Raw genomic sequence first — 12,561 nt, forward strand, 5'->3', positions numbered from 1 at the left:
TTGGTCACACACAAGATCCCGTGGGTGTTCAGAGCTTGCTCAATCTTTCTCTTTACTCAGTTGTTTTTACTCAAAACTTTGAAAAAGGAAATAATCTCAGGTAGTAGATTAACCAAAAGCTATAATTCCCACAGTGTCTCCACTTGTAAGGAAACTTCCACCTTCTTCAATAAAACTGAACCCTGACCCGCCAGGTAAATAGAGCTGTGTCCAGGTAGCTAGTATGGCTCTTGCAGGCTCAGAGAAGGAAGGGCCCCAATCAGACTTTGGTTTTACAAAGGTGGCTTTGTCTGGAGCATGTGGGGTGGGGGAGGAGAGCAAGGCTACTGAAGGGGGATCCTGTCTGCTTCATCCCAGCCCCAGGCCTGAGCCTGGCTCATGCAGGCACTCGGTCAATGAGGGGAGGAGGCAGGGAGCCAGGAGAGTGGGGGTGAGAAATCCTCAAGAGGAAGGTGTTTGGGGCGGGAAGGAGTGTCTCATAGTCACTCTTCAGAAAGAGGATTGATCTCCCACCCCAAATTTGGTTTGGACTTGGAGACTGATGGCACCACACCCACCAAGAGGTTATGAAATGCTGCCTTGCTCACATACTGAGGCTTTCTGGGGGTTGCAGGGCAGGTCCCCCAGTTGGTCAGAAAATGACTTGAGAGGGCACGGAGAGGAGACTGGCAGGGTTCTTTGTCATGGTTGGAGCTAGGGCAGGGGTGAGGGCTCCTGCAGGTGGTTTGAACTTCCCTCTGGTGCCAAGGAAGGGAGCACTCAGGCTTTCTCATCAGCTTGCCCAGATGTGGGGCACAAGGGGACAGGGAGGATGAGGCTTCAAAGCTGTCAGCAGTCAGACTTTAAAGTAAGGAGCAACTGGTGCTGCTGGGAGGAGGCAGCTCAGAAGTGGCACATGACCTTGGTGGGTGCTATGGTCTGAATGTGTCCCTCCTCCCGAACTCACATGGTGAAATCCGAATGCCCAAGGTGATAGTATTAGGGGGTGGGGCCACCTGATTAGGTCTTGAGGGCAGAGCCTCAGGAATGGAATCAGTGCCCTTATAAAAGAGACCCCAGAGAGCTAGTGTGCCGCTTCCACCGTGAGAGCACAGTGAGAACTTGGCTTTCTGCAAACCAGAAGAGGGCTCTTACCAGAGCCCAACCGTGCTGGCACCCTGATCTTGGATTTCCAGCCTCCTGAAATTTGAGAAAGAGATGTCTGTTGTTTATCAGCCACCTAGTCTCTGGTATTTTGCTCTAGTAGCCTGAGTGGACTAAGATGAGGATGGTGTGGGAGGGGGACTGTCTCACCCAGCAGGGGCTGGATGCGGGGGGTGGGCCAAGGGCAGAGCAGGCAGGAGGCTGTGGAGTCCAGGGACACACATGGCTTCTGAGTTGCGTAGTTGAGAAGGGTGGGAGAGCAGAGGGCAGTGGAGACGGGGAGGTGGACCCGGAGGAAGGCAGTTGGATTTGCTGATGGTAAGAGATTGGAAGTCCAGAAGGTGTTTGTGGAGAGGGGGAAATGTGGGGAAGAGGGGGTGACAGTGGAGTGAGGTTCTCAGGTTGCAAGAAGATTCCAAGGACAAGTGACAGGACTGGACTGGGATGAGGCTGCTCTTCAACTGACCACCCCTAGGGCCAAGGCCACTGGGGAGGAGGTGGGCAGGCTGAGCACTTTGGAAATCATCCCCTGTCTTTGAAGACCAGCCAGGCTTTCCAGTGGCCCTGCCTGGGCACAGCCTTCCCTCTGTACCCCGAATGCCCCTCCCCCTTCTCTGCCTCATCCTTTGAACTTCAGCCTGAGCCCTGGCTCACTCACTCACTCATTAGGTGATAGCGCCATTGTGAGGAGGAGGCTGTGGTTTACTCAGGGTAGAGGCGCACAGTAAAGGTTAGATAAGGAAGTGTTGGCAAATATCATAGAATCTTCTTCTGATACGATTGTCCGCCCCTCCTTTGTTGACCATCTTCTCTGTACAGGGTCTGAAGATAATCCCCGAGCAAGGTCAGGGGATGGTGGGAGTGGTGAGAGGGGGGACGCCACCTTTGGGAGGGGTGACAGATGACCGGGAAGGGAGGGCTCTGCAGTGGGTGTGGCTTGATGGTGGGAGAGGAAGCCCTGCCTCGAGGTTTGCTGGTTCCAACCGGTGGCTAGTGAATTATTCATTTGTCAACCACAGTGTCCAGGCTGCTTGCCAGGAGGGTGCCCTGTGACCCAGGGTTTTAAAAATTAATGTGTTCATTGAGTCATTCCCTTGACTCACATTCACGGGCACCTATTACTTGCTGAGCCCAGACTCTTCACGCCACAAAAGGCCCAGGGGGGAAGGAGGAATTCAAGCCATGCTGTTTAACCGGCAAACACGGGATGGGGAGGCGTCAGGCAGGCCACTGGGCCAGGGGCCAGACGGAAAAGTGATACGATCTGGGTGTGTGCATGTGTGTGTGTGGGGGGGGGGGGGGGGGACGCCTGATGTATGTGTACATTTGCATGTGAGTGTGGAGAGGGGTGTGTGTGTGGTGTGCCCCTTTAGGCTGGTGCTCTGGGTGATCTGGCTTTCAGCCTCGGGTGGGGGACAGACAGCAGTGACAGAGTGCTCAAGGCATGACAGGTGTTAGCAGCACAGGGGCCTTGGGGCCCTGAGTCCCTCCACACACATGCACATGGGCACACGTGCACAAGCACACACGTGCGTGCGTACACACGCACACACGCACAGGTACTCAGCCCAGAGAGCTGGGGAGAGGGTTATGTGGCAGGAATCCCTTCACTGGGCAGAGCTTGTATGAAGACCCTTAGTTGGGAGACTGTAACTTCCAGGGAGTTGCTCAAGGGTGTTGCTATGAGTGGCCAAGTGGTGAGACCTGAGGCTGGTCAGTTGACAGCGTGACTCCATGAGAACTGGCATGTCAGGCTAAGGCCTCGGCTTTCTCCTGAGTTGAAGGGGTCCTGGAAGATGGTAGGCAGGGCAGAGCCCGTTCAGGCTTACATTTTAGGAAGCTCACTCTGGCTGGTGGCTGGTGTTGTGGGCCAGATGGTAGCCCCCTATGTCGTAATCCCTGGAAGCTGGGATTGGCAAAAGGGTCTTTGCAGATGTGATGAAGTGAAGGATCTCAAGTTGAGATCATCCTGGATTTCCTCAGTGGGCCCTAAATGCAGAGACAAGTAACAGGAGAGACACAGAGACACACAGAGGAGAAGGCCACGTGACAACGGAGGCAGAGACTGCAGTGACATGGCCATGAGCCGAGGAACACCTGGGGCCACCAGCAGCGGGAAGAGGCAAAGAAGGATTGTATCCTAGAGCCTGCAGGGGGGATAATGGCCCTGTCGACACCTTGATCTCACACTTTTGGTCTCCAGAGCTGTGGGAGGATGAGTTCCTGTTGTTTCAAGTCCCTCACTTTGTGGCCATTTGTTACAGCAGGCACAGGAAACGACCACGGCTGGTGTGGAGAAAAGACTTGGGGGGACCTGGGCTGGGAGAGGGATGGGGGAGCTGAGGAAGGAGACAAGGCTGTCCCGGGTGGGTCAGGAGGTGGAGCCATCAGGATCATCACCGGGGTCCAGACACCCTGGAGGAAGAGCTTGGGAGCAGTGGCCTTTTCCTCTCAAAGTTCCCAAGTCTCTCAAATCATAGCAACTATCCGATGATACCAGAGTGACCCAGATGACGGGGTGGTTAGTTTGGGAGTCCCTCTGGTGCTCTATATCCCTAATGCCTGACACACGATATCCTGCTTATGGAAGGCACAGGCACAAAGCGTGAATTGGCATTGTGAGCTGGATATTCAACAACATTCATTCGTTAAGCTCCTAATGTGTGTCAGCCTGGGAAGGTGAGCAGAAGCCAGATCACCAAGGGATGCAGAGGAAAATCCCAGAGCCAAAACCCCGTAATGCACTCATTCTTCGCACATTTCCTTCGGGGCTCATCTACCTGTCTGGAGACTTTGGCAAAGCTGGATTCAGCTTTTACGAACACGGACACTGAGTCACATGATTTCTCTTGGTGGGAGTCGCCAACGTCCCAGCGAGAGCACAGGTGAGCGCCCCTCGCCCGGGGGTTGGCAGTCACCACCAGCTCTCCCAGTCCTAAACCACGCCGGGCCACCAGCCTGGAGCAACACCTTAGCGGACCGCAGGGACTTGCAGCTAAGATGCCTGGGGGTGCCCGTGACCTCGCGGCGCCCTCGCGACGTAGCCCAGCTAGTTCCAGCCACGGGGTACTAGGCTGGCGGCTCTCGGGGGCGGGGCATAAGCCTCCCAGGGACCCGGCGTCAGTTCTCAAGGGCGGGGCAAACAGCGCCCAGGGGCAGGGCGGGTGCAGGCCAGCCACCACCTGGCCGAGTCGGCCTCTGCGCCTGCGCCGGCGCCTGCGCGCAGCCGCGCGGTCATCCTCTCTTCTTCCCCCCCTGTCCCGGGGCGGGGAGCTGGGAGGCGGGGCGGCGCGGACAGGGGCGGGGCGGGGGGCCGGCGGGGCGGGGCGGGGGGCCGCGCCCGCCGCGAGGACCCCCGGAGCCGGTCGCTGCGCGCTGGGGCCCCTTCTCCTTCTGGCGGGGGGTCTGGGGCCGCGGGGCGGGGCCTCATGGAGGCTGCTGGCCCCGACATTTGTGGAGGAGGGGACGCGGCGCGGGGTTCCGAGGGGCGGCCAGCACCCGAGGCGAGGGTGCACTTCCGAGTGACGAGGTTCATCATGGAGGCAGGTAACCGTGGCTGGGGAAGAGGGCCGGCCTTACGGGAACCCACTTCCCGGAGTAGGGGACGTGCAGGACGGGGAGCTGGCGCGGCTGGCCAGGGGGAAGAGGCCCGGCTCAGGGGTACAGGCCTCTGCTTTCCGCCGAGCCCTGTGTGCTAGGCTTTGAGCTGCGAGGAGGACGCGGTCACTGCCACCTCGCGGACGGGCGCGCAGGCCCAAAGAGAGGACGTGGAAAGGGACGGGCCCGAGCGAGAAGGTGGTGGAATCCGAGCGCCCGCGGCTTGGTGGCCCACCGCGCCTTCACGCATACCTGTCTCCCAGCGCACTTGGTCTCGCGGAGCCTTTTTCGGAGCCCGCCGATGGTGAGGCTCGTGACGAGCCGTGTTGGCGAGGTCCCGTCACACCGAGGACCCAGGCAGGGTGCAGCTCGCCTTTTGAAAACCCTGCCAGGGTGTCCACAGAGGTGCTGGGTGCCCCTGCTCCCAAGGGGAGACAATGAAGCGAATCGGATTCCTGTAGAAACATTGTTTCTCTCTCCTGGCAATAGTATCTCACTCGGGCAGACGGTTACTTTCGATCTTTGGTACTTTGTACGCACTTGGTGGGAGCGGGGTCTGGGTGAGTCCGCTTTCAAGTCAAAGTCAGTGGTCTGGGGAAATGATGCAGGACCATTAAGCCCAGTGATTTGTACATTTAATTTCCAGGAAGAGTTGCACAAGGTATGAAGAAGGATGGCAGTGGCCTCCCATATGCTGCCATGCATCCGCTTGGAGGGTCCATGTAAACCGGGGCAGCGTGCTGCCCTTTGAGGATTTGCTGCATAAAACAGGGCTTGGAGGGTCATGTGCAGCTATACCACCGTATTTGACATCTCTGGGAACGAGGAGTCCCATGTGGGAGCTGCCTATGTAACTGAAGTTTAGACCTTGAAATGCTAAAAGCTCTTCCAGGTACCACTCTCCGAGGACTTCTTTATAAAATGTATTGCATATGTCCTTGCTCCCCGCTGTGAGGCTAAACACTGGTCCTCCAAAGATGTCCCCATCCTAATCCCCTGAACCTGCGACCCTGTGACTGTTACCTCACGTAGCAAAGGAGGTTTTGCAGATGGGATTAAGCATCTTTTTTTTTTTTTTAAAGATTTTATTTATTTATTTGACAGAGAGAGACACAGCGAGAGAGGGAACACAAGCAGGGGGAGTGGGAGAGGGAGAAGCAGGCTCCCCACTGAGCAGGGAGCCCTATGCGGGGCTCAATCCCAGGACCCCGGGATCATGACCTGAGCCAAAGGCAGACGCTTAATGACTGAGCCACCCAGACGCCCCAGGATCAAGCATCTTGATATGGGGGAACTACCCTAGATTATTCACTGGGCCCAGGATAATCACACCTATCACATCCTTAAAGAGAGAGGCAGGAGTGACTGGCAGACTGGAAGGCCATGGAACGAGGGGAGCAGAGTTAGAAGATGCTTCCCCTGATTTTGACGAGGGAGGAAGGGGCCACGAGCCAAAGACTGAAGGCACCTCTAGAAGCTGGAAAGGGCAAGGAAACATTCTTCCCTGGAGGCTCCAGAAGGAACCCACCCTGCCCACACCTTGAATTTAGCCCCCTCAGACTCTTTGGGACTTCTGACCAAAAGGATTGTAAGAGAAACAGTACGTGTTGTTTGAAGCCACTGAGTTTGTGGTAATTCCTTACAGTAGCCCCAGGGAACTAAAACACCTTAGGGAGAGGATACTGAATGTAATCTTAATGATTGACGGTTGTTCCCCACCTTCTTTCAGTCTGTTGGATGTCATTTAACCTTCTCTTGTTAACCCTGGTCATTGTGAATTTATATTGGTTCTGTTACCCAATGCAGCGATTTCCTTAGGAGCCGGCCAGAGGTGGGGTGGGGCGTGGGCTTTCCGCCCTAAATCAAACCACCACGTGCTCTGCTTTTTGAGTTTTGTTCCCTTTTCTGTGTGTCAGTCTTCTTCCCTGGCGCCTGTCGGTGGCCGTAGGTGTTGCTTTTTTTTTTTTTCCTGCTTGCTTTTCTTGCCTTTTTCAACCTTCAGACAAGGAAACCAGGGCCGAGTATAATCTTTAGCTGTAACATTGGGACTCTGTGGTGTCTTTTTGATGCTCAGAGGCCCTTTTCCCCTGCTGTCGTCTTGTTAGGTGACCTGTGGGGGTGGGGGCGACCTTTAGTTAGATGCTTGTAAGGTCGAAACAGATACACAGCAGTGTGTGGTCCTTCCCAGGATGTTGTGCAGAGGCTGACATGCCAGGTGCTCACGGAGGACTAGTCTGAAGCCTTGCTTCTCCTGGTGGGGTCTGCAGATCCGTAGCTTGGGTGTGACCAGGGGGGCTTGGTAGGAGTATGATATCTGCAGTGCTCCTGAAGGCGATACTGCATTTGAGCACAACCCCCAGGGGCCTGTTAGCCCCATAGAACCTGAGAAGCCTGGCTCAAAACCTCTCAGGTAGAGGACCCAGTGAAAGACCCAGCAGCCACAGCCAGCTAGGCTCCAGGCTCTTGGTCTTGTCTGAGCAGGGGTGTGTACCCTTAGGGCCCAACCCAGCAGCTCCACCCACGCTTCAGCAGAGGGTGAGCACTGGACTGAGCTACTCTTCTGCCCGCTTTCTCTTGGCAGGTGTCAAGCTAGGGATGCAGTCCATTCCCATTGCCACAGCTTGTACCATTTACCATAAGTTCTTCTATGAGATCAACCTGGATGCCTATGACCCCTACTTGGTCGCCATGTCTTCCCTTTATTTGGCTGGCAAAGTGGAGGAACAGCACCTGCGCACTCGTGACATCATCAACGTGTCCAACAGGTAATGGCATCCAGGCCCAGGCCTTTGGGAGGACTCACTGGTGTCCACCCAAACGGGAGGGCAGAGAAGGGTCCCACTGGGCCCTGACCTCCAGGTGACAGTGGTCAAGCTCAGAAGGAAGCACCAGGGTGGTCTTGAACCAGGGCAAGAAGCACTAGCAGCAAAGGTAGGAATGAGCCTGGTGTCAGAAACCCATGGGGTGAGTGGAAGAGAAGCTGGGGCCAGATTAAGGGAAGTCTCAAAGGCCCGGAGGAGTGTAGAGGAGCTGGGGTCATGGGGTGGGGAGCACAGCTAGAGCACAGGGAGCTTGGAGAGATATGTCAAAGAAGATTCGTCTGGAGTTTTGGGCAGGATGGATCGAACCAGTTGTGTTCTGTGGGACCTGTAGGACCTTCCCATGCAGGGGAGGGTGTGGACCCAGGTGGGCAATTATTTTATTAAGATGGTGTGGGAAACTGAATCAGAATTGCTAGCAAGCACCTCTTGCCCTGGTGTGGGCATGGTGCTCTGTGGGCGGCCCCCTTGGGCCCGAGCAGCCGTGTTCCTACTGGGAAGGATATGGGGGTCCAGCCAGCCAGGCTGCACTGAGACCCAGGGTGCCCAGGAGAAAGCAGTTTGTGGAAAGTTACTGACTAGCAGTATGGCGTAACCTTTCTAGAAACTAATCATTAAGAAAACTGTTTTGTGCTGCTTCTCTTTTAATAAACAGGCAACGGAAAAAGCACTCCCTGCCCCCTAAGCATGACAGGTTCGCAGTGTACCGTGAAAGGCTGAGAGAAAAACTGGAGAGGGAACCAAGGGAGGGCCGCTAGAGTCCACCTGTAATTGCCAGGTCCCCAGCAGGGAGGACCGGTAGAGGGGAAATTGTGTGGACCGCTAATTAGACATGAGCACCCGGGTGGGGTTCTGTGGGGAAGTTGCAAAAGGAGTGAGGAACTAGGAAGGCTGAGTCATTGGCAGAGAATTTTGATCACTTGAGTGTGAATCCTGTTCTCTTACATCTTGGTGATCATGCGTAGGTGGGAGTGTTGTGGATATATATGGCGTAAATAAGGACAGAAGGATCTGGAACAAAGGAAAGACAATCTGGGAACATAAAGCTGAAATACGTTTATTCTTCTGCATATAGCATCCCCATGACATGTTTCAATTCCTTCCTTGGACCCAGAGTAAGAGCCCTGGGCATTGCCGTCCCAGGTGGTAAAGCCTGTCCCTGATCCCAGGCTGACTGATCAGTTCAGTGTGTGCTAGAGCTTCTAGTCCTTCTGGAGCAATTGCAAAGACTCATCTTTACCCTTGACATCTTGCTGAGAGATATGGGACAGTCCATCAAGGGCTGAAACTAGAAGCCGGCTTCTTTTCTCTGTTAGTTACCGTTTAAACATTATCCTATATCGTAGGCATGTAGATGAAGATGACTTATAAACACATCAGTAGAACTGGCCCTATCTAGCAGGAGAACACTGGAGTTTGTGTCTGGACACCAGGGGACTCGAGGGGCTCCCCAGAGACGCTTCCCTGGCTGCCATAAGCATTGCTGTCTCTCGTGCAGGTACTTTCACCCGGGCAGTGAACCCTTGGAGCTGGACTCCCGCTTCTGGGCGCTCCGGGACAGTATCGTGCAGTGTGAACTCCTCATGCTGAGAGTCCTGCGTTTCCAAGTCTCCTTCCAGCACCCACACAAGGTACCTGCTGGGGAATTGGCAACTGTTTCTAGAGGCATGAACCTTTTCGTTTTTCATCCTGGAAGTGCACCCACCGAACCCTCACAAACACGGGGTGTATGTGAGGAAGAGTGAGCCACAGCTGGGCCCTGGGGCTCCCGACTGCACACCCTGACTGGCTTGTGTGGCCCCTCTTGTCCCAACTCCCTGGGTTTTCTCAGGCAGTTCTAATTTCAGCTTCTGCCTTTGGGCCTGCCTGGCCAAGGCCGCAAGCCGGGATCCATGTGACTGTGAAGCCCTTGCCGATCCCGTGACCCACCTGCATTGTGTGCTCAGTGAGCCACAGGGAAGTAGGGCTGGTTTCATGATGCCCCAGAGTTCCTGTCCCCAAGAGTCGCGCTCGGCCTCAGAGCTCACATGCAGCTCAGCTGTGCTTTGAAACCCACAAGAAAACCTGAGTCACAAAGTTAAGTCGCACACTTTTAACTGCTAGGAACACGTAAGTCCCAATAGAAGTGTTTCTGATGGCAGCAAAAGGGACGTGTGGAACCCTTAGAGCACTTGGATGTGATACTTTGGGGGCCCCAGTCCCCCATGTGGGCAGCTGGGAAGGGTGGCCTGCAGGGAAAGACGTGGGGCAGTGGGGGGTTGGGACAAGGGGATTGGGATGTGGGTTGTGAATAGGATTTCGGTTTTTTTCTAATTGAAATTTGTATGAGGTAATTGTAGATGTACAAGCAGTTGGAGGGAACAACGCAGAGATCCTATCTGAGATGGAGACTTTGCCCAGTCTCCCCGAATGGGAACGTTTTGCAGAACACCCGTCAGTGTGACAGCCCCTCCCCTGCCAGGGATTCTGGGGGTCGCTGGGGTGTTACTGGCACAATTTTATCCCATATGCACCTGCATATGTCCTCCACCACAGGTGAAATACAAAACAACTCCCATCCCCACAGGGGTCCTTATAATCTCACCCCACCTTTCCAAACTGCCTTTGCAATCCCGGAAACCTCTGGTAGAGATTTTAAAATAGTTGTGTTTCCGGTTGGTCGGTTGGTCGGTTGTTCGGTTGGTCGCACGATGCAGGGGAAGGCAGGAGCCGCCCAGGCTCTGTGTCTGAGGAAGACCAGCACCTGCCAAGGGGGCTGTCGGGTGCGGGAGTGGGGGCCAGCGTTGCCTTGAGCCTAGCGGCCTTCCCCTTACGTCAGGTCGGGATGGGGTCTAGGGCAGCCAATGAGTCCCCTGTTCCGTGGCATGCTGGGGTCGCAAGCACGTGTGTTCAAGCCTGTGGAGCGGGCTTATGAGTGTGTTTGTGGATCGGCCGGTTCGAGCAAAGCTGCTGTCTTCCCAGAGTGGGAGCTGACAGATAGCTGAGCTGAAAAGCCATTAAGAGTGTACAGCCAAGGGCAGCGCTCCTGGAAAACACGGTCACCTGTCGTAGTCCCTCTGGAAGCGGGCGTCCTGTCTCCGGGCAGCCCCTGGCCTCAGGCTGGGCACACGGGCGCAGTGTTCTGTTTGGAGTATAAGGACGCTGTTTCTGGAGCTTATGTTGAGTTGGGCAGGGGGATACGCAGAATGATTTCTGATGATGGCTAGAGCAGGGCCGGGTGACAGAGAGGGACCGTGGTAGGGGTGGCCCTCGGTAGAGGCTTGGGCGGCGTCCAGCAGCTGGGCCAGGACTTGAGAGCGGGTGGGCACGCGGACACCGGGCGGGGGGCAGGGGGCGGTGAGTGCCAAGGCCGGGAGGGAAGCGTGCTCGGCATGTTCAAACACGGTGGGGGGGCGGGGCAGGGCTTGGAGGCCATTGGAAGGCACTGGGGCTTTTTTCCAAGGGACACAGGGAGCTGTTGGGGGGCTGGAACAGAGAGATGACTCGATCCAGTTTGTGTTTTATTCCCGCCGAGGCCGGTGGGCGGGGGGGCGGGGGCACAGTGCCTCGCAGTGAGGAGCCAGGTGTCTCGGGGGGCGGGGGCCCCGAGGCCACTTGGCTGACTGGTGTGTCTTTGCAGTACCTGCTCCACTACCTGATTTCCCTCAAGAACTGGCTGAACCGTTACTGCTGGCAGCGGACCCCCATTTCCGTCACTGCCTGGGCCCTGCTGCGGGACAGCTACCACGGGGGGCTGTGCCTCCGCTTCCGGGCCCAGCACATAGCCGTGGCGGTGCTCCACCTGGCCCTGCAGGCCTATGGGGTTGAGGTGCCCGCCGAGGCCGAGGCCGAGAAGCCGTGGTGGCAGGTGAGGTGACTGCTCAGTGTGCCGGTTCCCCTTTCCTCTGCCTGAGGACTCATCCGTGTTCCTTGGTGGTAATTATCCTCGAAGGAAGATACGGGCTACTTAGGAATCTCGAAGCTTGAACACACCCTGTCATGACTGTCTAAGGCAGGGGCTCTCCGCCTTGGCACAGCGGACATTTGGGGCTCGATCGTTCTCTGCGGCAACACCATCCTGTGCTACCCTGTAGATGCCCCAGTCGTGACAATCAGAATGTCTCCAGACATTACCAAGTGTCCCAGGGTGGGGATCAGCCCCAGTTGAGAGTCACTTTGCTCGGCCAAGCACTTTCATTGAATTGAGTGGGAGCTTGCTATAGATCGGAAGTTAATAAACTTGGATCCACATCAGAAGAAGTATAGAGGGAGTCCTCTAAAAAGATGGATTGATAATGGACAGGCAGATAGATGATAGACAGACCGATAGATGACAAATGGGTAGAGGGGTGGACAGACAGATGGATGGCACGAGATGGACGGGTGGGTGGATGGCTAGATGGCAGATAATGAGGCTGATGGTCGAAAGATTCGCCGGCCTCCCCCCGACCTGCTGAATCCACAGCACGGTTTGTAGAGCGCGAGTCCGGGGGAAGGGCTGCCCTCGAGGACTTCCACAGTCCTATCGATTTTCCCTGAGTAGTCCCCACTGTTTCTCACAATGGAATTTTGAAATCATTTCTGGTTTTCCCTTTCCCATACTAGACCTGAGTCTAGTTTGCTGTTCCTTTCTTATAACACATCGGCCTTGCCCCAGAGGAGGTTCTCTGCAAGCAGCGCTTGCAGTACCTGAAGGTTTCTCCTTCTGGCGCACCCTCCCTCCCCAGCAAATCAGCCAGTGGCCAGAAGTCTTCTAAAATGTGTCCTCTGTTACGTGAACAGAGGGTGCCCCCCTGGGTGCCCTCCTGGGTCTGCTCCTGGCTCCCCCTCCCTTCCTGCAGCTCCTGGCTCCCATGGTGCCCTTCCTTTCCTGCTGCCCCTCTGCGGAGACCCGGCTTCTCCTGCTTGCTTTTTGTTCTCTTGTCCTTTATCGTCAAATCCCTCCAGCTAACCAGATAGCAAGTGCTGGGAGGTCAGGGATCTTTTTTTTTTTTTTTTAAAGATTTTATTTATTTATTTGACA

General features: G+C 55.6%; 1 protein-coding gene across 4 annotated transcripts in view; it reads left to right on the forward strand.

Moving 5' to 3' along the window:
* The first annotated feature begins 4,462 nt into the window (after positions 1-4,462).
* CCNQ (cyclin Q) overlaps positions 4,463-12,561 on the forward strand; it is a 12,026-nt gene continuing 3,927 nt past the window's right edge. For 3 of the 4 annotated variants that reach the window (XM_021683014.2, XM_021683031.2, XM_021683023.2), the window contains exons 1-4: positions 4,463-4,689; positions 7,322-7,505; positions 9,058-9,190; positions 11,179-11,406. In XM_021683014.2, coding sequence (XP_021538689.1) covers positions 4,572-4,689; positions 7,322-7,505; positions 9,058-9,190; positions 11,179-11,406 — 663 coding nt within the window. In that variant the 5' untranslated portion in view covers positions 4,463-4,571. Of the gene's footprint in view, positions 4,690-5,451; positions 5,633-7,321; positions 7,506-9,057; positions 9,191-11,178; positions 11,407-12,561 lie in introns of those variants that run through there. The other variant, XM_021683041.1, reaches the window with a different exon arrangement.

This window comes from Neomonachus schauinslandi, chromosome X (assembly GCF_002201575.2).
Source record: "Neomonachus schauinslandi chromosome X, ASM220157v2, whole genome shotgun sequence".
Classification (NCBI taxonomy): Eukaryota; Metazoa; Chordata; class Mammalia; order Carnivora; family Phocidae; genus Neomonachus; species Neomonachus schauinslandi.